The sequence below is a fragment of the Thrips palmi genome, unplaced genomic scaffold (assembly GCF_012932325.1).
Source record: "Thrips palmi isolate BJ-2018 unplaced genomic scaffold, TpBJ-2018v1 HiC_scaffold_11, whole genome shotgun sequence".
Taxonomy (NCBI): domain Eukaryota; kingdom Metazoa; phylum Arthropoda; class Insecta; order Thysanoptera; family Thripidae; genus Thrips; species Thrips palmi.
The window spans coordinates 3087203-3112205 of NW_023144622.1; the positions used below are offsets into that span (position 1 = coordinate 3087203).

General features: G+C 53.3%; 3 protein-coding genes across 3 annotated transcripts; 2 read left to right on the forward strand and 1 right to left on the reverse strand.

Moving 5' to 3' along the window:
• The first annotated feature begins 721 nt into the window (after positions 1-721).
• Positions 722-17299, forward strand: LOC117639801 (adenosine receptor A2a). The gene is made up of 5 exons (XM_034375719.1): positions 722-1836; positions 13889-14100; positions 14180-14506; positions 14591-14819; positions 14893-17299. Exons 1-5 carry the CDS (start codon positions 1263-1265, stop codon positions 15222-15224), a joined length of 1674 nt encoding a protein of 557 aa, XP_034231610.1. The 5' UTR covers positions 722-1262; the 3' UTR covers positions 15225-17299.
• A 715-nt stretch (positions 17300-18014) lies between these two features.
• On the reverse strand, positions 18015-19820 carry LOC117639802 (kelch domain-containing protein 10). Its single transcript, XM_034375720.1, has 2 exons — positions 18878-19820; positions 18015-18791 (listed from the first exon to the last, which is right to left on the reverse strand). The coding sequence occupies exons 1-2, from the start codon at positions 19634-19636 to the stop codon at positions 18294-18296; spliced, it is 1257 nt and encodes a 418-aa protein (XP_034231611.1). The 5' UTR covers positions 19637-19820; the 3' UTR covers positions 18015-18293.
• A 219-nt stretch (positions 19821-20039) lies between these two features.
• LOC117639800 (kinesin-like protein KIF11-A) lies at positions 20040-24996 on the forward strand. The gene is made up of 17 exons (XM_034375717.1): positions 20040-20306; positions 20392-20539; positions 20617-20763; positions 20846-21003; positions 21094-21243; positions 21328-21757; positions 21865-22047; positions 22143-22414; positions 22493-22629; positions 22718-22833; positions 22905-23087; positions 23167-23334; positions 23450-23710; positions 23797-23967; positions 24049-24271; positions 24360-24487; positions 24586-24996. The coding sequence occupies exons 1-17, from the start codon at positions 20233-20235 to the stop codon at positions 24784-24786; spliced, it is 3150 nt and encodes a 1049-aa protein (XP_034231608.1). The 5' UTR covers positions 20040-20232; the 3' UTR covers positions 24787-24996.
• Positions 24997-25003: the final 7 nt, after the last annotated feature.

Here is a 25003-nt window from a genome sequence, read left to right on the forward strand (position 1 = left end):
CCGCGCGCGAGGCGGGCGAGGCGAGCGTCCCCATCAGGCCAGGCCCGCAGGCCGCCCCATCAGTCGCGAGTTGCCAGCGCCGAGGCACGGACACGGACGCTGCAGTAGCCCACCGCCACGCCGAAGCGCGAAGCCCGCCAAAGGCTTGCCGCTGGAACCGCAACGCTCCGCACCGCGTCGTCGAAGCTCGAAGCGCTCGAAGCACCGAGAGTCGTGAAGCCGCGGCGTGTGGCGGGCCACCCCGCAGCACCAGACCACCACACCGGCAGACTGCCCCCCGGCCGCCGACAGCGCTAGCGCCGGCCCGCGTCGCCGCTTGTCGGTCCCAGGCATCTGCATCTGCAGAGATAAGGCCAACTGTTGACGGCCTTTGCCCTCCGCGAACCCTTTCCCTCTTTCGCCCTTCTGCTCGGCCTGCTGCTCGGCCTGCTGCTCGCCGGAAGTAAAGTGCCCCAGTGACGGGGTCGACGGGGTCCTTGGCCACGGCGAGGCCGACGTGCGGCATGGCGGCGGAGGACGACGCCGGCCTGCGAACCCTGCGGCGGCGCCCTCGCCACCCTCTGCGCCCTCGGCCCGGACAGACCGGGCGGGCCGACACGGCGCACCTCGGGGACGCGGGGCTTGGAGGCGACGCCGAGGCCGCATCATCGGGACGTCGGGCAGCGCAGGGCAGCGCTGCGCAGTCATAAGTTGGGCCGGCAGTGAAGGGAGGGCCACGCAGTACGCTCGGCACGGCACTGCGAGGCGGCCGGGGCGTAGCGAGCGTAGCCGTATGCAAATCAAGCCCGCGGCGCGCGGCCCGCGTCGCGTGTGTCTGTGCGTGCGTGTTTGGCGTTTGCGGCGGCACGGCCACCGGCACGCTCTGCGCACGCTCACGGCACGGGCGTGACTCGGCCATCAGGCATCAGGCAGTGGGCAGACCAGACAGCGCCGCGGTGCGGTTTCGTTTTCGTTTTCGCTGCGCTGGGCCCAGGCAGGCAAGCCCAGGCCGCGGCCATGGCGGTCGTGGCGGGGCGCGGCGGCCCCGTCTTCGCGCTCATCGGCTCCACATGCGGCATGGCCGAGGGCATGGCCGAGGGCATGGCCGGCACCCACACCGCGGACTGCAGTGCACACACGGACTGCCGGCAGTAGCAGCCTACGCCGGCCGGGGCGCCGCGGCCTAGGCCGGCCACGGAGACTGACGGGGGCCTCGAGGCGGAGGCCGCGCGCGTGAGTGCCAGGGAGTGCCATGGACATGGGAGCATAGAGGCCGTGCCACCATGGCCGTCGACGACTCCGACATGTACCTCGGGTTCGACGCCGCCAACGCGACCATGACGGCCACGATGACGGCCACGGCGGTGGACGACGCCGGCGGGGGCTTCGCCGGCCTGCTCAACGACTCGACGTTGAGTCCGTCCGCGGGCTCGGCGGGCACGGCGCTCCCCGACGCCGTGACGGTGGTGGCGGCGGGCGGCAGCCTGGCCAGCCTAAAGCAGCTCAACGTGCCCTACGCGGCGTGCGAGGCCCTGGTGGCCGTCGTGGCCGTGGCCGGCAACGCCCTCGTCATCCTGGCCTTCCAGCGCGAGCGCCGCCTGCGCCGCCGCACCAACTACTACATCGTGTCGCTGGCCGTGGCCGACCTCCTCGTCGGCCTGCTCGGCATCCCCTTCGCGCTGCTCGCCTCGGTCGGCCTGCCCCACGACCTGCACGCCTGCCTCTTCACCGTGTCGCTGCTCGTCGTGCTCTGCACCATCTCCATCTTCTGCCTCGTGGCCGTGTCCGTGGACCGCTACTGGGCCATCCTGCACCCGCTGGGCTACTCGCGGAACGTCAGCACCAGGAAGGCAGTCGGTGAGTGTTTGTTTTACTATCGGCACGCCGAGTCGTCGAGTCGCTCTGTCTCTATCGCACCCATGGCGCTCTCCGTAAGGGTGCGAGAGAGACAGAGCGACAAACCGTTCTCCTGACTCGCTCGGCCGATGGCGTGCGCGTGCGCGTGCGGTGCAGTGCGAAACCTCCCGCCCAGAGAGCCTCCCTCTCGGGGGCCAACAGGTCCCCGTTTATCGCGCTCTCTCTCTCTCTATCGCCACCTCGCGCAACCGATCCAAAATGGCAGGCTGTGGTGGGTGCCGCAAAGGGTGCGGCCCAGGTGCGACCGACCCTGGCCCGCCCTGGCCGCGGCGCGTCGAAACAGCGTCATCGGAGGGCGGCCGTTTGAGCCGCCTCGGCCGCCTCGGGAGGCAAATGGGGGGACGAGGAACGAGGCGAGAACGCCCCTCACCCCACCCACCCCACCCCGCCCCCCCCGCCCCGCCACCAGCGTCACGCTCTATCAACAGGTGCACCGCGCCGCCCCGCTGATAACGGAACAGCCCTACTTCACAGTGGCGCGGTCATAACAGCCCCCTCCCTCTCCCTTCCGCTTTACTTGACGGAGCTCGTCAGTGTGCAACTTTTTATTACGGGCTTTGTTTTGTGTCCCCGTCGTGCCTCTCGCTCTCACCCCGCGCGCGTGCTCGGAGCGCGGCGCTTGGCCTCCGCGCTCTGTCCTCCTCCCCCAGCCGAAACGGCGTGCCCTGGTCGCCGTGCCTCGCTCGCACTCACGGGGCGTCCTGAACCCCGAAGGGGTGCGAGAGGGACACAGCGACGAGGCTCTGTTCGCATTCAAGCTGCTGCTTCGCGCTCCGCGCTCCGACTGCCTCGCGCGTGCTGTTCTGTCTGCAGCAGAAAATTAGGCGAGGGAATGGCAGGCATGCGTGGCACTGGCAGGCCCCGACAGTGCCCCGAGTGCCCCTACAGTGCCCCTACACCCCGACGGGCCCGACACCCGCGCAGAGTGCGGCAGTGCGGCCGACCGAGAGCGGTTTGTCGCTCCGTCTCTCTCGAACCCTTACGGAGAGCCCCGTGAGTGTGACGGGGACAGAACCATCGATTCCTATGGCTTCTGCAAACTGTCGCAAGTCGCGGAGCGAAAGGCGGAGCGGCGGAGCCGTTAGGGTGAGTTGGAGGAAAGCCAGCCAGCCTCCTTGGCCACGCCGAGCCCAGCAGACTGAGAGTCGTTATCGTCGCTCTGTCTCTCTCGCACTCATGGGGCGTCCCGTACAGGCGCGAGAGGGACAGAGCGACGAAAACGACTCTCGGAATCAGACTACAGCCCAGTGATGCCTGAGCCTCCCACGGAGGGCCGCCGGCCTGCAGAGCAGAGGGGCTCGGCGGGGCTCGGCGGGCTTCACGAAGGCACTACACTAGTTAGCTCGCTTCCGAACCTACTGCTGCAGAGAAGTTGGCCAGGGAGGCTCGAAGAGGATTCCGGCCAGAGAAACAGCCGAATCGTAAATTAGCAACTTGTTCGCCCTCTCCTCATTCCCTTATCGCCACGTGGATAGACAGTCCTTGAGAAGGCGGAGGGCTCCAGGCCTGGAGGCCCGCCTGGAGGGCAGCAGTGCTAATCGCGTTAACCCGAAGGCGTCTGCTCAGCCATGGCTCAGCACGGCCCGGCGAGGCAGCACAGGTAGGGCTGTGTTCGATACCAATCGAATCGGTCCCGATTCGATTTCACTTGTTGTCAAAACTGGCCTATTCAAAAGCGAATCTACTGAAAAATTCGACTTGATTCTAAAAACTTTGAGCAGATTCGATTCAACTCGATTCGACTTCCATACTTCGACGCACTGGACGGCGCTTGGCTGCTCTGGCTGCGCGCTGCGCGGCGCTGCGCATGTGGCCGGGAAGTTAGCCTAGATTCTCGTATTTCGTCCCTCGCGTCGCTGCGCCTCGCTCCCTCGCCGAAAGGCCGAAAGCGATGCCCCGGCAAGGCTAGGCAGCCCGCATGCCTTGCCGCCTTGCACATCGCACGCACTCCCCGCCTCTATAAATAGACGCCGCTCTCCCCGCGACGTTCGGCGGCGCCGGAACCGCGTAAGTCGTGGCGAACGCATGGGAGATACGCTTTTCGCCGGTGTGGCTCCACAGCCACTTGAAGGAGGCGGCCCATCGCAGGTGCAGCTCAGGGAGCCTCTCTCGAGGACGCGCCAACGGGCCTGGGCTCCGTCCCGAACGAGTTTGTCATGAGATGGTTAGGTTAGGTGAGGTTAGGTTAGGTTAGACTTGGTCGAGCGGCTACAGACAGACTAAACCGCGCGGTGTACGAACTGCCAGCTGTCTGTTTCTCCCCCACCAGGCCCACCAGCCGCTCACCCTCATGATGCTCATGCCGGCCATGTGTCCACGCCGCGTCTCAGAAAGCCATGTCGCCATGTCCCTCTTGAAGCTCGTGCGCAACTCAAACCGCGCGCCCTATCGGTGTAGGAAGTTTCGCCGACTCGAGCCATCGTCAAAGAGAGCGAAACAATAAGCACACAAAACAAAACACAAAAAAAAGGTTGACCCAGACCCGCATGCCAAACACGTCAGTGTGTGGCCATTAATTTCCATGGCCAGTCTCGGAAAATATTTCCCGCAGGGAAACTCATTTCCCGCCATTTCTGTGTGTGCTAATTTCATTTTGTTTTCCCTCAGAGCCGAAGCCGAAGGTCCCCTAAACTTCCCCTGTTTACGCTGCCATCGACCTCCCCCCCCCCCCCTCCCCTTTCCTCCCAGTAAGTTAATACGTCCTCCTGCCCCATCTTCCTCCGCACACGCCGCTCTTTGTCATTCATTCATAGTTCATCATGCTTTCATTCACCATTCATTCGCACTCATTCCTCACTATGCAATCGCCATTCATTCATTCATTCATTCATTCATTCATTCATTCATTCATTCATTCATTCATTCATTCATTCATTCATTCATTCATTCATTCATTCATTCATTCATTCATTCATTCATTCATTCATTCATTCATTCATTCATTCATTCATTCATTCATTCATTCATTCATTCACCCACCCATTCATCCATTCATTCATTCGTTCGTTCGTTCATTGCCTGTAGTGCGACTGCCTTTGGCTGCTTCGCTTTATTCCGCGCGGTCGTGCATGGGTGAAAGGCGGCCCCCGCCGGGCCCCGGCCAGTGATAGAGGCAACTTGGGGGTGGGGAGAATTCGCGAGCCGCGAGCCGCGGGCCCACACCGCGATACGAGCAAAGCATACCAATGATACAGGCGTCCTAGACAGCGGCCGGGCGAAGCCGGGCGGCCGCCGCATACCCACGCACGCCCGCTCCCCTCCAATCCCTGCTCCCTGCTCGATGTTCCTGCGTCGAGGGCTCGCTGGCCCGCCAGGCTCATGGAAGTGTGTGCCCAATCATGGCGGTCATGTGCGGCGCCCCTCGTGGTGCCCGTCGTGGGTCACTGTGCTGCGGCCTGTGGGTCATTGGGCCACTTACTCGATAAAAAAATAAAAGAACAAAAAAGAAAAGGAACATTCGCTTGCTTGGAATTGCTCCGCCATGGCTCCGCCGCCCGCCACCGGCGTCCTTGGCCGGCTGGCAGTTTTAGTTGCCGCCTCCGCCGGCAGACGGCGCTGCGACTCGCTAGCGAGTGGCTTTGGGAGCGGAAAATCAACGGACGAGACCGGCAGCTAAGCCCCTTTGAGCCCCCGTGAGCTCTTTTGGCCCTCTGAGCCCCCGGCGCCCTTGCAGTGTCTAGCGGGGGTGGGGTGGGTACCCCCTCATTATTAGCCCAGGCTTGCCGTACCAACACTGCACCGATAAATAAGTCCAAGTTACACCAACGGGGAGTCTGGCGCCGAACACCAGACAGTCTAATTGGAAGGAAACCGGAATCAGACGTTCGTAGTTACAGACACCAGTAGTTACAGGAGTAACCGCTGTTTACAGTGCAGCGTGGCAGGGCGAAGTGTTTCTGGGGTTGCCAACCGCTTGACTAAGAGTTCGACGGGATTTCCCACGGGAGAGCCCACACGGCAACAGTCGATCAGAAAGATGCTAAAACTTACCGCTCCCCCGTTGGCACCTCTGCCCGCTCTGCCCCTCCCCCCTCCCTCCAGCCGGGTCGTCAACGGCCCGGCCACGGCACGGCATGGCACGGCCGGCACGCCGCCGTCCGAGTGGCGAGTGGCGGCGAGTGCGAACGTGGTCCGCGTGTCATCACGTTTCGCGCACGCGTGTGAGTCACGTCCCGCCAATCGGCGTCGGGCCGAGCAGTCTGCCTTCGTCGCTCTGTCTGTTCGGAATCGGACTCGATCCAAGTCAGGAGTCCGGGCCTGACCGCGCCGACACACACAGCGTGTTAGCCAACCACTGAGCGCCCCGCACTCCACCGTGCTGCCATGCACTCTCAACCCGCACGCGCCTCGGAAGGCAACCCGTTCCGTCTCAACGATAAGCCTTCGACAAATTTGGCTGGCCCACTGGGGGCTCTGCACTGCAGTGCAGTGGACGGACGAAGGCCGGACTCGCGCGCATGGGTTGCGTGCCATCAGATAGGGCTGGGCCCGACCGGGCCTCGTTGGGCCACCCTGGGCTAGGCCCGCACCGTGCTGGCAGTCGGACGAGTCGACTCATTAGCTCATTAGGGACCGCAGGACTGTCTAGAAAAATCAGAAATTTTTCTGCAGAGAGCATTTTTTTGGCATTACTCCTGCCAAGAGCCTGAGAGACGGGCGGGGGTTGAATGCGCTTCGTACCTAGTGGCCTAGTGGCCTACGCTGTAGTGCCGTGGCTGTCCTTTTATTCGGGCGAGCCCTCGGGGGCGCCGATGAGGGCAGACCCGACCAGCACAGTGTTTATGGTGTATGTGAAGCAGCAGTGCGCGTCGTTTTGTTGTTGTGGCCACGCGACGCGTCCCGGGGAGGGAGAGTCCGACACTCTGTGAAGGTCCCGGCTCGCCGCAGAGTCCTTGCCGTAGTTCGCCGCCATCGTCGTGAATATCCCTCAGCCCCTCCCACACACACACACACACACCGCAGGAAAGTTGCATCTAAATGGAAATGATGAGCAGCGAGCGGTCCATGGTCGCTCCGATCTAAGGGAAGTTTGGGCGCAGGGTTGACCTTGGCGCGGATCGGGAGGCCGCGGCGTCGGCTTCGTCGGGTTTTGGTTTTACGAGGCGCCAACACAACAAGTATGCCACCCAGGCTCGGACTGGCCCCCAAAAGGCCCCGGCAGATAAGACGGCAAAAGGCCCCCGATCATCATAGTTTTTACCCTTCATGACCAACTTTGTGAGTCTACCGCTCCCACACAAGTTGCGGTCAATAGCCTAGGCAAAATCGTTGTGGTCAACGTCTTCCCGATACAGGGCATGAAAGAGTAGGGTCTTAAGAATACTAGGACGTCGAGGGAGGCCTTTTACGGCTACTAGATTGGACACAGTGGCCCCCCAAAGTCAGCAAAATCGGCAAATTTCCGAGATTCGACCACTTTTTGACCAACTTTGGTCCCAAAATCGTTGCGGTCAAAGGCAAAATCGTTGTGGTCAACGTCTTCCCGATACAGGGCATGAAAGAGTAGGGTCTTAAGAATACTAGGGCGTCGAGGGAGGCCTTTTACGGCAACTAGATTGGACACAGTGGCCCCCCAAAGTCAGCAAAATCAGCAAATTTCCGAGATTCGACCACTTTTTGACCAACTTTGGTCCCAAAATCGTTGCGGTCAAAGGCAAAATCGTTGTGGTCAACGTCTTCCCGATACAGGGCATGAAAGAGTAGGGTCTTAAGAATACTAGGACGTCGAGGGAGGCCTTTTACGGCTACTAGATTGGACACAGTGGCCCCCCAAAGTCAGCAAAATCGGCAAATTTCCGAGATTCGACCACTTTTTGACCAACTTTGGTCCCAAAATCGTTGCGGTCAAAGGCAAAATCGTTGTGGTCAACGTCTTCCCGATACAGGGCATGAAAGAGTAGGGTCTTAAGAATACTAGGACGTCGAGGGAGGCCTTTTACGGCTACTAGATTGGACACAGTGGCCCCCCAAAGTCAGCAAAATCAGCAAATTTCCGAGATTCGACCACTTTTTGACCAACTTTGGTCCCAAAATCGTTGCGGTCAAAGGCAAAATCGTTGTGGTCAACGTCTTCCCGATACAGGGCATGAAAGAGTAGGGTCTTAAGAATACTAGGACGTCGAGGGAGGCCTTTTACGGCTACTAGATTGGACACAGTGGCCCCCCAAAGTCAGCAAAATCGGCAAATTTCCGAGATTCGACCACTTTTTGACCAACTTTGGTCCCAAAATCGTTGCGGTCAAAGGCAAAATCGTTGTGGTCAACGTCTTCCCGATACAGGGCATGAAAGAGTAGGGTCTTAAGAATACTAGGGCGTCGAGGGAGGCCTTTTACGGCAACTAGATTGGACACAGTGGCCCCCCAAAGTCAGCAAAATCAGCAAATTTCCGAGATTCGACCACTTTTTGACCAACTTTGGTCCCAAAATCGTTGCGGTCAAAGGCAAAATCGTTGTGGTCAACGTCTTCCCGATACAGGGCATGAAAGAGTAGGGTCTTAAGAATACTAGGACGTCGAGGGAGGCCGTTGGCCGCAACTAGATCGAAGCAGTGGCCGCTCAAATTCAGTGAAAACGGCCACTTTCGGAGATTCAATCACTTTTTGACCAACTTCGTGACGTTACTGGTCACAAATCCAAAGGCCCCGGCAGATTTTTCTGCCTGTCTGCCCTGGCCAGTCCGAGCCTGATGCCACCCTCCTCGAGCCGGCGCGTCGCGGCGGGGCTCTGGTGGATTACACCCGGCGCCGCCATTTTCAAATTTTGCCGCGCTGCTTTTATGGCGGGAGCGGAGCTAGCTCGGCTTCCGTGGAGCGATTATCGTCCTCGCGGCTGATTGCTGATATGAATGGCGACCCTGGGAGAGGCGCCCGGCCCGCGCCCCGCGCCGCGGCGTGGCGGCAGTGTGGCAGTGTGGCAGTGTGTCAGCAGTGTGGCGGTCTAGTCCGAGGTCTAGTCTGCGGAACCCAGCACGCTGAGTGCTGCTGTGCCACCGCCACGTTGTGGGTGCCCGGCCCGACTTCCGAACCCCTACCCCCGCCCCCTCCCCTCCCCGCAAAGAAGGCGGACACGGGCGGGGCCTGGGCGGGGTGGACGCAACTTTGGCAATAATGGCACTGGAGATCGCTAGCGGCTAGCGCTAGCGCAGGGCAGGCCAGCGCGGCCAGCGGCGACGTGGCAGCGAAATGAAGATGAAGGCCGTCGCTCTGTCGCTCGCTCCGCTTGTTTCGTTTTCCTTCCCCTTTTCCTCCGACTGTCGACCTGTTCATTTTAACTAATTGAACTTGGCGTCAGCAAAGCTTAAATGTTTTATCAGCGACAAAAAAAACAATGCGAGAAAAGCAGCATTGTTGATAAAGGCGATTTGAGGCAAAATTGGCGGAATCCGTCGCCGGGTCAACAACACAAGACAGGATTCCGCCGACCCAGAAACCGGTTCCAGGGACGCGGTCATTGGGATTTGACCGAGCCGCCGCGCCGCCGCGCTGCTGGACTGTCTGGGACTGGAAATAGGCCGGTTTCGAGCGTTTTTGTTTCAGATCTTTTTGTGTCTGTACCGAGGGCAATGACGCTCCCCGAGGCGCGAGACGAGCGTCCGCTCCACTGGGAGGCATGAATCAGCAGGCGAGCTCCTTTTGCAGTGCCGTGGCATGCCGTCGCACATGGACGATCCGAGCACTCGACGGATTCAGTTTCGAGACAACTTCGACTAATCGAAACGATCGTATCGATTCGTCAGAACCGTTCCAAAATTAGGCCTAGCTTTCATTCGCAGCGACATAATCAATGTTTTGAAATTGTGCGCTGGGGTTTTCCTTTTCTTTCTCCCTCCCTCTCATTGGTGGGTCCTTCGGCCGGGTGCGAAGGGAAACCAGCATACTAATTTCGAGAGTCGTTTTCGTCGCTCTGTCTCTCTTGCACTCGTCGGGCGTCCCGTAGGGGTGCGAGAGAGACAGAGCGACGAAGGGTGAAACCTGGCCCGCTGCTTCCCGGGGCGAGCGGCGGAGGGATGAAATGAAAGTCGAGCTGGGCGTTCATCTTCGGCCCACCTTATCGGCAGCCAATCTTTTTTCTCTCTCCTTCTCGCGCGACAGTCATTGCGTTACGATCGCCCATCCCGCTCGCACTAACGGCCAATCAGCTTGCAGTGTTTGCGCGCCGCGGCGCCGCAGCCTCGACCGCCCCAACAGCGGATCATAAAGCAATCTCCTTGCGGCCCGTCTCGGACTTTACCGCCGACGGACTATAACGCCGCCCGTCGCACAGTGGGCCAGAAAACCGGCGGATGCGGTCTAAACCCCGGACGGATTTGAGCTCCAGAGTCGCTAAAAGGGACTCGAACCGAACGTGTGACCCCACTATTGGGTTGCTCTCCGACCGAGGAATCCATTGGTGGGGTCACACGTTCGGTTCTAGTCCTGTTTAGCGACTCTGGAGCTCAAAACGCGTCTAGAATTATTTCGCAGAATTGAAGCTAATTTTGGGGCGTGCCGGTCTGCGACGAGGCACGTCGAGCGGCGAGATGGACGGGCAATATGGCTAATTAGGTCCGTATTGAACCATGCGTGCCGACAGCGTGACGCCGTGACACCGCGACACTGTAGCGGCGTCGTGACCTGGAAACGTCGACACGTCACCGGCACCCACCTCCCTGACGGCCGGCCGGGATGCCCAGCGAGCCTGCAGCGCGCGTCAGCCTGCGAGCCGCCAGTGTAGGCACCCCGCCGAACGCACGCGCTCGACGGCACGGCCTACCCGGCCCTTCGCGGGCGCTCCCCGCCCCGGCCCGCCACGGCCAGGGCTGCAGACTCTTCGTTCTCGTCGCGCTGTCTGTCTCGTACTCATGCGGCGTGCCGGACAAGAGCGAGAGAGACAGAGCGACGAAAACGACTCTCGGAATGAGTCTGCCGAGGGCAGCCCAAGGGCAGCCCTAGGGCAGGCCCCCGAGGGGAGTAGACCGGCGGCACGCCCCGGCAGGCTCCACGTCGCTCTGTCTCTCTCGCTCTCACGGGGCTTCCCGTAGGGGTGCGAGAGAGACAGAGCAGGCCGGCCTTGAAATTGGTGGCTGGGTTGAATGTGCCCCTCCATTCCGTGTCGCCGGCCGTGCCGGCAGTACAGTGTTGACACGAAATCACCGCCATTTCAATAATTTATGAATGACGATGGCGGCGCGAGCGCGCGAGCGCGCGAGCCTCCCGGCCCGGACTGATTCCGACAGTCGCTCCCGTCGCTCTGTCTCTCTCGCACATATCCGGCACGCCCCGTGAGTGCGAGAGAGACAGACTCTCGGAATCGGTCTGCCGGCAGAGCCACTCGGGACTCCGCGCCCTTGACGAGCCCAAGGCCCGAAGCCCAAGGCCCGAAGCCCAAGGTGCGGAAGGGACGCGAGGCGGAAAGGGCTGCGGCTAGCCGGGGAGGGGGGGGGGAGGAGGCGTCTCGTCTCTCTGTCTCTCTCGCGCCCCTACAAGGCACGCCCCTTGAGTGCGAGCGAGACAGACCTCCCACTCGGCCTGCAGGGCGAAGGGCGCGGTCAGACGCAACTGCATGCGACGGAGAGGTCAAGGCGCACCTTTGGAGTGCCTTTGGCGTGCCCGGGAGGGAGTGTGTGGGTAGGGCCAGACGGTGTTCTTGGAGGCGACGCGGAGTGGCGCGGTGGCCACGGCCTCCGTGGCCACCGGTACGGCCAGGGGTGCGGCATAGTGTGCATGGCGTGGTGCTGCTGGATAAAAATGGCAGCAGTCCCCAGGGAGAAACGCAGGTGGGACATCGTGTGTGTGTGTGTGTGTGTGTGTGTGTGTGTGTGTGTGTGTGTGTGTGTGTGTAGGTGAGTGTGAGTGAGTGTGTGTGTGTGTGGTGTGTGTGTGACTCATTGCAGGTGCCAAAGGGACTGAACGGGTCAGCGCCCCTCCCCCGATACCCCCCCCCTCCCCCCTCTTTCCCCCTCCGGCCTAGCCGCTTGGGCGTGGTCGCAGACGTAGACCAGACTGGTGGCTCCTTGCGATGAGATCCCCGCACAAACTACTAACCATTACCGTCACACGAAACGCGAAAGGGCAATCCGGCGAGGTGAAAATGACAAGCGAAAGGGCATTTAGTAATGATTCCCTTTTTGGGCGTCTCCTTCGCTTTTCCCCATCTCCGCTCTCGGCTGTTGTGGTTCAAACCGGCCAAGCCCTGCTTTTCTTTACATTTTCGCTGCCGACTGCTAGGCTGGAGATTTACGCAGTTTCACTGTCGGTACTCGTGTGGCACAGCATGGTTTAATTAGGAAAGCCGACGCGCGAAGCCGCGCGAAAAAAATAACAACAACAAAAAATAAACAGAGTAGGGCGACGGAAGCTGATTTACTGCAGACACCGGATAAGCCCTAAAACAAAGCTGCCCTCCAATGTGGAAAAATAACAAAAGAAAGTTTGAACGAAGACCAAGAAACGCGCTGGCCGAAATAGTGACCCGTATCTCATTATTTGTTCATTTCCCGTGGATGGCGCCGGAAAGTGGAAAGTATCCCTTCTGGCTCTTCTGGCCCATCGGGTTTCCTCCCCATTGGCTGCCGCATGGCTGCCGCACTGGACGAGACGCGCTGTCGGCCGCAGTTTCCGCGGTCCAAGGCCTCTCGCATCGGCGCGCTCGCCCGTCCGGCCCGCGGCCCGGGCACACATTTTCAGCCTCCAGCCTTCCACCCGTTCGGCCGGCACTGACATATCGCTGCATCGCAGCCCCGGCCCTCGGGCCGCCATGTGCCAACGGCAGCCAGGCGCAGCAAGAACAGGGTAGTCAATATCCCCCCGCCATGGCGTCGAATGATGTCATTTTGATGTCAAAAGGAGCCGTATTTGGATAGAAACCGCTCGCTTTCGGCGTCACTTTGGCTCCTTGACCGGTGTTCTTCGGGCCCTCCAGAGACAGAGCGAGGATGCGCTCAAAATGGGCCTGGTGCCGCCTGGGCCGAGGCCTGGGCCACACGTGCTGCCTGTTCCGGCCTCGCTCGCCGGCCACACCATGCCGCACCTCATTGCGACCGGTCGCCCGCCGCGTCCGACCGAGGTCGCCGCCGTTAGGATATATGGCCACCCGGGAGTCAGAAGGCTTGGCGCCGGGGCGGGGTGCTGGTGCACCGGCAGGGAAAAAAGAGGGGAGGGGTTGGTCGCTCGACCGGCCGCCAGCTAGAGGCTCTCTAGCGTCACGTGCTGTCCTTCCCCTACAGTGCCACCGGCACACCGCTACTCCCCTATTATCTACCCCCCGCCTACACTGCCAAGCTCCACGGCCACCGGCCAGTCCCCAACACTTGTCTGCTCCGCCTGTGATGTGACGGGCTACCTGGTCAGCCTCGCACCCTGCCCGCCTTCCTCCGAACCGCTGTGCCGCCACCCCGGCCGAACGCCGCCTGCTGCAGCCTGCTGCCGGCTCGGGATTTATTTGGCCTCCGCGGGGCGCAAAGTGAAAATTGTCGCTAAGCCCATCTGGCGCGGCCCGTTTGTGGACCGTAAAGACAGGGGTGGGGCGGGGCGTGGTGGGGCGTGGCGGGGCGTGGCGTGGCGTGGCGGGGCGTGGCGGGGCGGGGCGGGGCGTGGCGGGGCGTGGCGGGGCGTGGCGGGCGTGGCGGGGCGTGGCGGGGCGTGGCGGGGCGTGGCGTCCCTGGGCAGCGTCACTATCGGACAGCGCGGTCAGCCCTTAAAGGGCCGTTTTCTCGCGCCCCGCCCCGCACAGCGCGCTGCCTCGGCGCTGCCGGTCTAACCGTATTGCCAATTCCATAGGTTATTTGGTCCCTTGGCGGCGGTCACGGAGAGCGTTAAGTGGCAACGGAGGGGAGGGGGAGGCGGCCGCGTGAATTTTGAGTGGCTGCGTGCCAGAGTGGCTGCGAAGCTAACGTCAGTAGGAGAGCGCGTGGTACACAGGCGGAGCTCGCCACCAAATTAGTCACCAAGTTCCTCGACTCTTTTTCGTTCAATGCTGCATATACATGACTCCTCTGTTGCTTGTTCGTGACAGGCATCATCTGCGTGTGCTGGGTCGCGGGGACGCTGGTCGGGTTCCTGCCCTTGCTGGGCTGGCACAGGCCGGGCGCCGAGCGCGAGGAGTGCTACTTCACTCGCGTCATGGACTACAACTACCTCGTCTTCCTCTACTTCTTCACCATCATCTTCCCCGCACTCATCCTGGCCGCCTTCTACGCCCACATCTACCAGGTGGTGCTAAAACAGGTGAGCAGCGAGTGAAACCGGTAGCCGCTCCGTCCCCTGCTGACTTGCTCTACTTGCTGCTCTCTTCTTTTCTTTCAAGCTGCGGCGCATGGAGCGGCAGAGCCCCGGCGTGGGCATCCGCGGGGGCGCGGTGTGCGGTGTGGGCGGTGGCGCGGGCGGCGGCGCGGGCGGTGGCACCATGCTGCGGGTGCTGGGGGCCGCCCGCAAGCGCGAGGTTAAGGCCACCCAGAACCTGTCCATCATCGTGCTCTTCTTCGTGCTCTGCTGGTTCCCGCTCTACACCATCAACTGCGTGCAGGCCTTCTGCCCGCAGTGCTACGTGCCGCCCGCCGTGCTGGACTTCTGCATCATCCTCAGCCACCTCAACTCGGCCGGCAACCCCCTGCTGTACGCGTACCACCTCAAGGTGAGGTTCCGCTTGCTGCACGGGCACAGCCCGGCACAGCCCGGCGCAGGCGGACCAGACTGAGCCCTCCTTTGTGATCCGCAGGACTTCCGCGCCGCGCTGCGCGTGCTGCTGCTGGGCCCCGGCCCCGGGGCGGACTTGGCGCTGGACTTCGGCCCCGGCCTGTCGACGGGCACCTCCAGGACGCCGCTGGCCGGCCAGAGGACCTGCCTGCCCGCCGTGTCGCCGTCGCCGTCGCGCGGCCCGCCGCCGCCCATGCCGCTGGCCACCATCTCCAACTCGCTCGCCCCGCCCCAACTCAAGTCGGACAGCTGTAAGTCATGGCACGAGTGCCTGTTGATGGCAACGGAGGGTTGTTTACGGACGGTGTTCTTCTCCTTGTGCAGTGTGGTCGCTGCAGCCGCGCTACGTCCCCGCGCCGCTGTCGCTCACGCCGTCCCGGTCGGCGTCCCGGTCGGCGTCCGACTGCGGCTCGGACTCTGACGCCGACGTCGGGGAGGCCAAGCCCTCGGCCAAGCCGCCGCAGCAGCTGGACCTGTTGGACCACCCCCAGCAGTCTCCGCGCTCGCCGAAGCCTCGCCTGTCCCCGCTGCGCGCCGTCGGGGAGTTCTTCTTCAACTCCAGCCTGGGCTCGGGCTGCGCCTGGATGGAGGACGTGAACGGCAAGGCCTCCTCCGCCAGCACTGAGCCGCTGGACCTGGAGCTGGACACAAGCTGAGCCCGAGGCTGGGCCCCTCCGCGCGGAGGGAGACTAGCGGGGCGAGACTGCCTAGAGTCCCCCCCGCCAGCCCCGCCCACCCAGATGCTCCGTCGTGCTCCTGCCCCCCGTCGACCCACGCGCTTCTCTCGCAAGGACAGTGCGGTGCTTGGACACTCGTCGTGACCAGGGTCCTGGACTTCTGTGGACAACCTTTCAATGATCTCTGGAAATGCCAACGATTGGTTACGACGGTCTCTGGAGTTAGCCTTCTGGAACAGTCCCACCTCTTGTTGGGGTGGGGTGTACTTACCCAGATAAAATGGCCAAGCATTAAGGCATTAAGTTAAGGCGCCGTGCAGCGTGTTTCTTTGTTTTTAAGTGCCAAAAATGCTTGATAGTTTTTCATTGTGAACTGTGAATGTGTACTCAAGTGCGTGTATTCATGATCTCAGAAGCTTTAAGACATGTTGTAGAATTAAATACCCTAGGTTTTAAAAAGCATTTTAATCGATCTTTGACTGCTGCTATAGTAGCTGTTTTGTTAAAATTATTCATGCTTCATTCCAAAGGGATGACTGTCATTCTAGATTAGCTGTCATTGCTATGATGCTCAGAAGACTTTCAATCAAATCACCCTACAAAAGCATATACGTTAGTAGTAGGAGTAGGTTAGCAAAATTAGGAGACATTTGTAGCATTTCAATTTGATAATTTAATAGATTTGAAAGTTTACACAAGGTCTTTCCACTTTTCAGAGGTAATAAAATTATAAACAACACTCACAATACAAGATGTTATCTCACACCAACAAAACACCATCGCAGTGACCACCATGTCGCCCTGGATGCATCTGACATTACTGCTAACATAATATGCAAACCATGTCGATCTTTTTCAAATTTTATTGATAATCCACAATATATATTACAAAGTTGTCTTTTAAAACTAATCACATTTATTCCAAATATACAAACCCCAGAAAAAAATATCCCGACAAATAACAGTAACACTGATAAACCCTACAATTTTTGGTAAAGTGTAGAAAAAAAAAACAAAAGTTGAAAAATATCCTAAAAAAAAGGCAATCCATGACTGACATCTTACAGATCTGATCAAACAAAAATGTTTGCAAAATATTGGCTAGGAACCCATGTAAAAACAAAAATATATACAACGGTACTGTAAAGCTGCAAATGTCAAAAATTAATTAAAGTCTTATAAAAAGTAAACCATCATTCAAGCAACATCAGAGCAGGTAGTTCTCTGAGACTAATCCAGGAGTAAGAAAGCTCCACATTTTCTCTTGAATGACAGTGTCATCACAGTGTTGAATTTTCAATTCATTACAATACATGGTGATTAGATTCAATAATCAGTGTTGAAGTGCAAAATACAAAGTACAAAAGTGTAACTAGACTTTTGAGTCGCCTACAGAGGTTGGTATATATGATGTGGCACTGAAAAAATAAATTGTACAGGACAAATAAGAACTGAGAATTTCTTCTTTGAGATGTCAGATCTTCTGGGCTTAAAAGTGATGATAAATTACTGAATAAAATAAATTGACAAGATACAACTAGCACAAGCTGATATTATTATAACAAGGATCACAAAACTTAACAATATCAAACAATTTTTTGGAATTAAACCTGCTTTTGGGCCTTGATAAACTATGCAAGTTAGAAAAAGACAAGTAGATCTTATCAGAGATTTTCAAAAAGTAGTATTGGTTTAGAAAAACTTGTTACAAAATACGGTATTTTATCAGGTAGATTTGCAATCCAATGGCCTTTTATCCTTTCTAACATTAACTGTCATGTAATTGTTACTTTCCTAATATTTAGGTTGGCACAATAAATCAATCTTCTTGTTTTATTTACAATGTGTTAATAAGGGTTATTGCAGATTCAATTCTTACAGCATTTGTCTTTACTCTCAGGCCTCCAGGTTCATTCATGATTTTATTGGTGACATGGTAATGGCAACACTTCTGGGTCTTAAATGAGTTTCTGCACATGACATTGAAACACAAACAACCGTTTTTGAAATAGAGAAAAATTACCTGCACAGCATGAACTTGTTAAAAAAAAACCCAAAAAAACAACAGGTCCAATCTAGAAGAACGCGTCAAAAACACTACATTTTCACATGCGTTCGCCACATTCAATTTTCTCCGACAGTACAACATGAAACATCCTGTCTCTAAAAACACACAATGCACAAGGGAAAGCAGAGTTCTATGGCCTCGAAATCTGAGAAAATGGAAGGATTCATCTGCGTGTGTGAGAGAGAGAGAGAGATGATAGCCCGGCGACAGGCGGGACAGGCGCGACCGGTACCGGCGCGGAGTGGAGTGGAGCAGCTCCAGGCCTGGCCATGCCCTGGCCTGGCCTGGCCCACTTCAGGCTGCCGTCGGCCCGGCCGTCAACCCCGGCCGCTCCAAGGCCAAGGCCCGGCCAAGGCCCCCGAGCCGCACCGATCATGCCTGCCGCCGGGCCGGGCCAGGTCTGGGCGCCCGGGAAGGGCATAAGAAGGACACCCTCACCTCTGTACAGCAATGACAATGACATGAGCAATGGGAAGTTGGTACTGAACTGTCTCTAGATCACAAACAATTTTCCAAACAGGCTCAGCACAGCAGTGATATGAGCAAAATGACGTAGATACTGATCTGTCCGTCTATCACAAACAATTTTCCAAACTTTTAAGCATGCATCAACCATTTGACTGAAACCGTTTAAGGCATTTCACTGAGGATAGTGCAGAGGAACACTAAGTTTGCACAAATTGAACTTTTTTTTTTTTAAATTAAAGCTCAAATTTCAAGGAAAATCATTTTCAAAGGGCAAGAAAAGAATGATAAAATGTTACCAGTGTTTTGATGTCATTTGAAAATGTTGTTTGTTGCAAATAATCAAAAATTTGGAAGAGATGGTGATTTATACCATGATGATGCCGCCAATAAAGCAAAAAAGATATTATACTGTATCAAGCTAAATTATTGTTCATTAACTTATTAAAATTTCATCTCCTCCTCTTGACTCACATCACAACAATCACGAAAAGATTGACTCAAAACATATATATTTAATAATCCAGCCTATCAACAAATTCCTTTGGGAACCCCATGTTAATAAGTTTGTGTCGGGGTTCACTAGCTATTCTGGGGCTATAGTAAAGAACAGCTTCCCAAGAAATCTCTGAGAGCTTTGGAATTCGAACCCAAGCAGCACACACCTCATTGGTTCGAATTCCATTCTCCAGAATGCCGCCAAACGTGAACATTCTTCCTGCTGGAGTAACTGCAGCCGAGTGAAAATACACTGGCCTGGGTAGGACACATCTTGTCATGAAGTGCCACTGCATGTCGTTAAGGTCCAAGCGCCACACATCTCCGTACATTGTAGAGCCATTGTAGCCCCCACTAATTATCACAGAGCCTTTTTTAGTGTTGAATTCAGGCGGGAGCTGTACACATCCATGGCAACGTCGAGGAGCAGGGAAGCCGAAGTCGCTCAGGCGCTCATCTGGCTTAGTCCGGATGGTCTCCCAGCTGTTAGTCTCCAAATTAAGAGCTGGTATGTCCTACAAAAACAACAAAAACATATTCAAATATAAATAATATCATCAGGTGGTATTTATGGTAACACGAACAACCAAAGGTAACTTACTTGAAAGCCAAAAGAATCGGTAGCTGTGCCACCTCCTAATACATAAATTTTCTGGCCATCAAATGCTAGTTCATGTCTATAGCGACCCTCAGGTTCATGTCGACTGAGGCCCTTGCAGATGTACACTTCTTCCCACACTGATGTGCGTAGATTAAAACGGTGAACATCAGAGTTGTACACAAAGCCAGTTGTTCCACCCATTGTATATAGCCATTGACCATGGAGCACCAAGGCCTGCCCATATTGTGATGAAGGTTCTTGGCCTTTAACAGGAGTAATTGGTTTCATCTCCGTACCTCTGATTATGTCACAAAGATAAAGACTGTTGCTGCACTTGAAACCAAAAGGTACTCCAGTGCCACCATACACTAGCAATATTCCACCGTCTAGGATAACAGCATTAGATGCCAATTCTCTGGGCATGGACGAGTGGCAGGGGAGCTTCCGCCATTTGCAGGTGGCGAAATTAAATCGCCACAGCTCTTGGAAGAGAGGCTTGCAGTCTTGCCAGGCCGGGTCATCTTTCAAGTCTTCGTCCGAGTCCGATATGTACGGATTATAACCTCCAAAAGAATACAGGTTTGCCGAGTCACACACGACGCGATGTCCACTGCGCGGCTTTGGCACCGGCCCGTTGCTGACGTCGTCATCAACACACAAACGAAACTCAAAAGGGCGAAAACCGTAACTTTTTTCCGATTTTGAAGCCTTCAACCCCATATCCGGACTCAGTGGAGAGTAAGTGTCACACATCATCATATTATCCACTCAATAGCGGCTAGGTCGCCAGACCGTGACACATTGTGGAACCATGGGCCACTCTTTCCAATTTAAATGCTCTGAGCAGTCTATTATCCCTGCGTAAATCAGAAAATAGAAATGAGGCTATCGCGACGTAAACACGAATTTCAGTTCACAGCTAGAAGCAGAAAGACTACGTTTATCTTACCACATGTGCACCAACATACCAACACAAATGCCGCTGCTGGAAAACTTTATAATTGCAACAGTTCTTTGATTATTTCTCTCACAGAAATTTTTTTAAGGTTTTTTAAGATGATTCGCTTGTCGAAGTAAGTTGTCTCCTCAATTACTGACACCTCCACTTGTTTTATATGTTTGGTTGGTGCTGCCGCAGGCAACCGTTAAACTGAAGGCGGCAGTGAATGACAAACGAAGAACGGCATATGAAATAAAACTTCAGTTTTGGAGCGGTTGGAACGTCTACGGCTAGAAATTTCAAATTGTGTTTTATCATCTAGTGTTGTGCGTTGCGCCTAGCCGTTTACACTGCATGCTCATTTTCGTTGTCTTTGTCCATTCTCAGTTTCGGACTCTCATTTCTTAATCTCAACATGTCTGCAAAGAAACCCAAAGGTCCTGCCAAAGTGCAGAAGAACCAGTACATGCAGGTGTTTGTGCGGTGCAGGTTAGACAGTTTGTTTTGGTGCATTTGTTCACTGCATTTGACTAAGTTCTTGTAATACAATCAAGATTTCTTCTCCTCATTGCAGGCCTCCAAATGACAATGAAGTTAATCAACGTTATAACTCGTCAGTTGACATTCAGGGACAGAAAGACATATCTGTTCAAGACCGATGCAATTCCAAAATTACCAAAACTTTCTCCTTCGATAAAGTTTTTGAGCCCTCTGCTACCCAGGTATAAAGGTTCTAGTTTTAATTCATTGATCCATCACCTTTGCACGTACTAACTTGGTACTCTTTTACGGTTTTTAGACTGATGTCTATCAGGCTGTTGTTGATCCTCTCATCAAAGATGTTCTAAATGGATTCAATTGTACTGTGTTTGCTTATGGCCAAACTGGTAGTGGAAAAACATTCACCATGGAGGGAGATATTGGCTCAGATAAAATGTTTGCTGCAGTGAGTTTCAGGGATTGATTCTATTAAACTACTTATTGGTCAGCCAGCATAGTATTACACTCATCTTATTTCTTTGATTTAGGACTCAAGGGCAGGTTTGATTCCAAGGGCTGTATGTGCTCTCTTTGATGAGTTAAGAGTCCTTCAAGTGGAATACACTGTCCGTATTTCTTTGTTGGAGCTTTACAATGAAGAGCTGTATGATCTCCTTTCTCCTGATGAAGTCCCACCGAAACTCAGGTTTGTCACACCAAATAAATGACACTTAAACCATTCTCTCATTTTAAAAATTATTGTAAATCATGTTTCATGTACATCTAATTGTTTCAGACTGTTCGATGACGTTGCTAAGAAAGGTTCCGTCATCATTCAAGGTTTGCAAGAGGTGATGGTACACAATCAGTCACAAGTTCTTGATGAACTTCGCAAAGGCTCTGCTAAAAGGCAGGTTGCTGCGACTCTGATGAATGCTCAATCAAGGTGTGGTTTCCATATATCTAACTTTTACTCGCCATATATTTCACCCACATGTTAATGTGATAATATTTTAAAATTTACTTACAGTCGGTCTCACACAATATTTTGTGTCACTGTTCATTCTAAAGAAAACCCAGTTGATGGAGAGGAACTTCTGAAGACAGGAAAACTCAACCTTGTTGATTTGGCTGGAAGTGAAAATATTGGAAGATCAGGTTCCCTCGACAAACGAGCACGTGAAGCTGCTAGCATCAACCAGTCATTGCTAACTCTGAGTAGGGTTACTGCGTGCTTGGTGGAGCATCAGCCTCACGTCCCGTATCGCGAGTCAAAGTTGACAAGACTCCTTCAGGACTCATTGGGTGGACGTACCAAGGCGTCTTTGATAGCTACTATCTCCCCTGCTTCCTCCAATGCTGAAGAGACTTTGAGCACTCTTGATTATGCTCATAGAGCAAAGAGTGTAGCCAACAGACCCGAAGTGAACCAAAAAATATCTCAAACTGTTGTAATGAAGGTACATTGCAGAAGTATTATTTTTCATCTGCCATATATCACCTTTTTCTAGATATTTTAAAAAGTTAGTTTGTGTTGGTTCTTCATGAGGTTTTTGCTCCTACCTAGGAATACATGGATGTCATTCAGGATCTGAAAAAGAAACTTGAATTGACGCGGAATGGATCTGGTGTTTATGTGAATGATGAAAACTACAAGCAGATCGTTGCTCAGACTCAAGAAAAAAATAAGGAGATAACTGACTTGATTTCTAAAATTCGTTCTGTGGGTCTACTGAAAAAAACAACTGAGGTATGTGTTTTAATGTTTTTGAAAAATTGATGTTTATCCCTGTAATTTGATACTCCAAAGCAGGCTGCTTGATGTCTGGTTTGTTTGTCTGGCAGGAAACCTACCTTGCTTTCACTAAAATGCATGAGAATGAACTGAAAAATTTAGAACATGTGGACAATGCCATTGCTCAAAACACTGAAGAAATTGGTTTTGCCAGTCAAACCCTTACAAAAGTTAAGTGTGAAAAAGATGAAGCAGAGAACCTGCTTGGCAACCTAGTAGACAAAGAGAATGAACTGCTGAGGCAGGCTGAGCAGCTCACAAATGTCGTTGATGTAACTCAATCAGATAGCTGTAAGATCCATGATAAATTAGAATTTTCACGGTGAGTATATACTGTAATTTAAGGACCATAGACATTGCTTGATCCTCTTAAATAAATTGCCTGTTTGGATTTTTTCAGGGTTGTTTTGGTGGAAAATGAGGCAGTCTTGAAGAAAATAAGGGAAAGAGGCAATTTTCACCGAATGGCTACTCTACGATTGTGGTCCTCCATCGTCGCAAATTCATCAAAGCTGGAAGAACTTGAGAATGCCATAGGTTGGTAGTGTTGTTACAGTGAAACATATAAATTGGTTTTTTGCTTCCCACTATGAATTATTTCTTACCTGTTTTTGCCTTGTGTTAGACTCTCTTCCAGTAACATACAGGAGTCAACTTGCCGTGGTGAGAGACTCTATTCAGAAGTATAAGGATAAGACCAGGGAGACTACCAAGGAATTAAACCATCATTTAGACAAAGCGGTAAGTAGGGTGTCATGTGTAATTAATGCTATATCTTGGAAACTATTCACCATCCCCTTCATTCCTTGTAGAAAGAAATTCAGAACAGAAGCAATCAAAAGTCCAATGAAGATCTAGTCAGGTTGTATCTTAATCTGGTTAAAACTGTGGAAAGTACTGAGAAAATACTCCGAGCTGTTTGTGATGACTTTAAGAACTTGATCTCAAATCTTCCGAGCCAAACCTCATCTTGTGTGGATTTTCTGAATGAAAGTGTAAGTAGCTCCTAATGGCACCCGTTTTTATGTGCACTATTGTTCTGCTCTGTATCAAAAGTACAATTTTTAAATGCAGGTTCTCAAATTGAAAGAGGTGTCAAAGAGCCAAGTAACTGAAATGGCAGAGCATTTTGATAAAATTTGTCTGGAGACTGATTCAAACATTGAAACTGTTTGCAAGTTGATGAATAACCTGCTGGCCTCACAAAAAAAGCCCATAAGCAAAATTACTAATAGGGTTGAGGTAAGTGTTGACAATATAAATACGTAACAATTTGTGTTGCAGATTTTTTTTTTTTGTTTTTTCAATTGTCTTGTGTACACTGATATTAATCAATGTTATTTTTTAACAAAATTAGTCAATGATAGAAAGGGTGAACAGAATTCGTTCAATTTGCCTGGAAGAGCATGAAGAAACTACAGCTCACAAGGTGGACTTGTTAAAGTGTAAAGAAGAAATTGCAAGAAAAACAAGTCTTGTTTTGGAGCATTCAAGTGCTGCAGTAGAATTTCTTCAACAGCAGCAAAATGATGTTGCAACTAACTGTAAGAACATGGATGCTGTGTTCCGTGATAGCAATAAACCACTACTCCAGGGATACCAAGACTTTGCCACCTCTGTCAGTATAAAATATCAATTAAATGATAAAAATACCATTTGTGGTGGATTTGTACTTACATTTGCCTGAATTTTGTTTAACTTTAGATGAACAACACTGTTTCCAAGAGTGTGGAGACTGTGGAGAAAGCTGAGGAAGAAATAACTAAACTTCTTTCATGTGACCATCTTACCCCATGGAAAGAAGCAGTGTCAGAGATTATGGACAGTAGATCTGAATGCCTTCAATATATCAACAAACCACTCGTTGGTTGGAAGGTTAGTTGATTGACTGGATAGTATGTAAGAACTTCTTTAGGTTTGTGGCTTCATATAATTTTACCATTTTATCTCGTACAGGACGTGGCCCAAGAGACTGAGCAGCTGGATCACAATTTGTCCTTGGAATTCAAGGGGCTCGAAAATATAAACCATGACTATGTAGTAAAAGGAAATGAAGTTCTTGGTATGTTCCTAAAAGGTGCTCAATCAGCAAGTTCTGAGATCTTAGAGCAGCTTGAAAACGGCAAGTCTGTTGTGAACCAGCTGTTGTCTGAAGAGATTAAACATGATGTGCCCACTGGTAAGTCATTACCTTCTAATAAGATTGAGATTCTTCCATTTTTTCTCTACAAACCAATTTACGTTTTGTCTTGTCATGTTTGCTTCAGGCCGAACTCCCATCAGAAAATCTTATGGTCCTATTCCTGAACCCACTGGCTTGCCATCCCCTATTACTCGTAAAATCAATCCAAGAATTCAGAAAGCAGCATGGACCAAACATATGCGTAGTCCCAGGGTATGTTGTTCTTATCCCGATTAATGTTCAAATTTCTGGTTTCCTGTTACTCCTGTGTGACCTTCCTGCTGCTACCTGCTGTTTTTTTATGTCCACAGAAACCACTGCTTTCTACACAGAGTCTGCAAGATGTTGAGGACTGCAACGCCTCTGACTCTGAAGTAACAATCATCAAAAGGAAGCCTTTAGAGACTAATGTACTTCAGAAGGCGTCGTCCCTTTGTGATCTCCGGTCGCATGCTGTCTTCCAACGGCCTAGGATCCCTAAAAAGTTAAACCGAAGCAGAAAAGTATTGTGAAATTAAAATGAGTTTTATTGTATATTGTTGCTTTTGCAACCCATTTGCTGGTAAATGTATTGATCCTTTTTTTTAAATACGTAAGGTTTTGTAGATTTTATATTTTTAAGTTTATTGTACACCGAGTTTTTTATGTACTTCATGACGATGAAAGATTAAGATGAAATCAATTGTGCTTGACCTGTTAATAAATTTGTAAATAATACTGCATTTGCCT

What these genes read in the sequence shown, in the direction of transcription:
- LOC117639801 (XM_034375719.1), top strand. Translation starts at nt 1,263, where the DNA reads ATGGCCGTCGACGACTCCGACATGTACCTCGGGTTCGACGCCGCCAAC. An exon ending in TGTACGCGTACCACCTCAAG is followed by an intron (nt 14,507 to 14,590) that starts GTGAGGTTCCGC and finishes TGTGATCCGCAG; the next exon opens with GACTTCCGCGCCGCGCTGCG. An exon ending in CCAACTCAAGTCGGACAGCT is followed by an intron (nt 14,820 to 14,892) that starts GTAAGTCATGGC and finishes CTCCTTGTGCAG; the next exon opens with TGTGGTCGCTGCAGCCGCGC.
- LOC117639802 (XM_034375720.1), bottom strand. Translation starts at nt 19,636, where the DNA reads ATGATGATGTGTGACACTTACTCTCCACTGAGTCCGGATATGGGGTTG. An exon ending in CCGATTCTTTTGGCTTTCAA is followed by an intron (nt 18,792 to 18,877) that starts GTAAGTTACCTT and finishes TTGTTTTTGTAG; the next exon opens with GACATACCAGCTCTTAATTT.
- LOC117639800 (XM_034375717.1), top strand. Translation starts at nt 20,233, where the DNA reads ATGTCTGCAAAGAAACCCAAAGGTCCTGCCAAAGTGCAGAAGAACCAG. An exon ending in GATAAATTAGAATTTTCACG is followed by an intron (nt 22,415 to 22,492) that starts GTGAGTATATAC and finishes GGATTTTTTCAG; the next exon opens with GGTTGTTTTGGTGGAAAATG. An exon ending in AAATTACTAATAGGGTTGAG is followed by an intron (nt 23,335 to 23,449) that starts GTAAGTGTTGAC and finishes TAACAAAATTAG; the next exon opens with TCAATGATAGAAAGGGTGAA.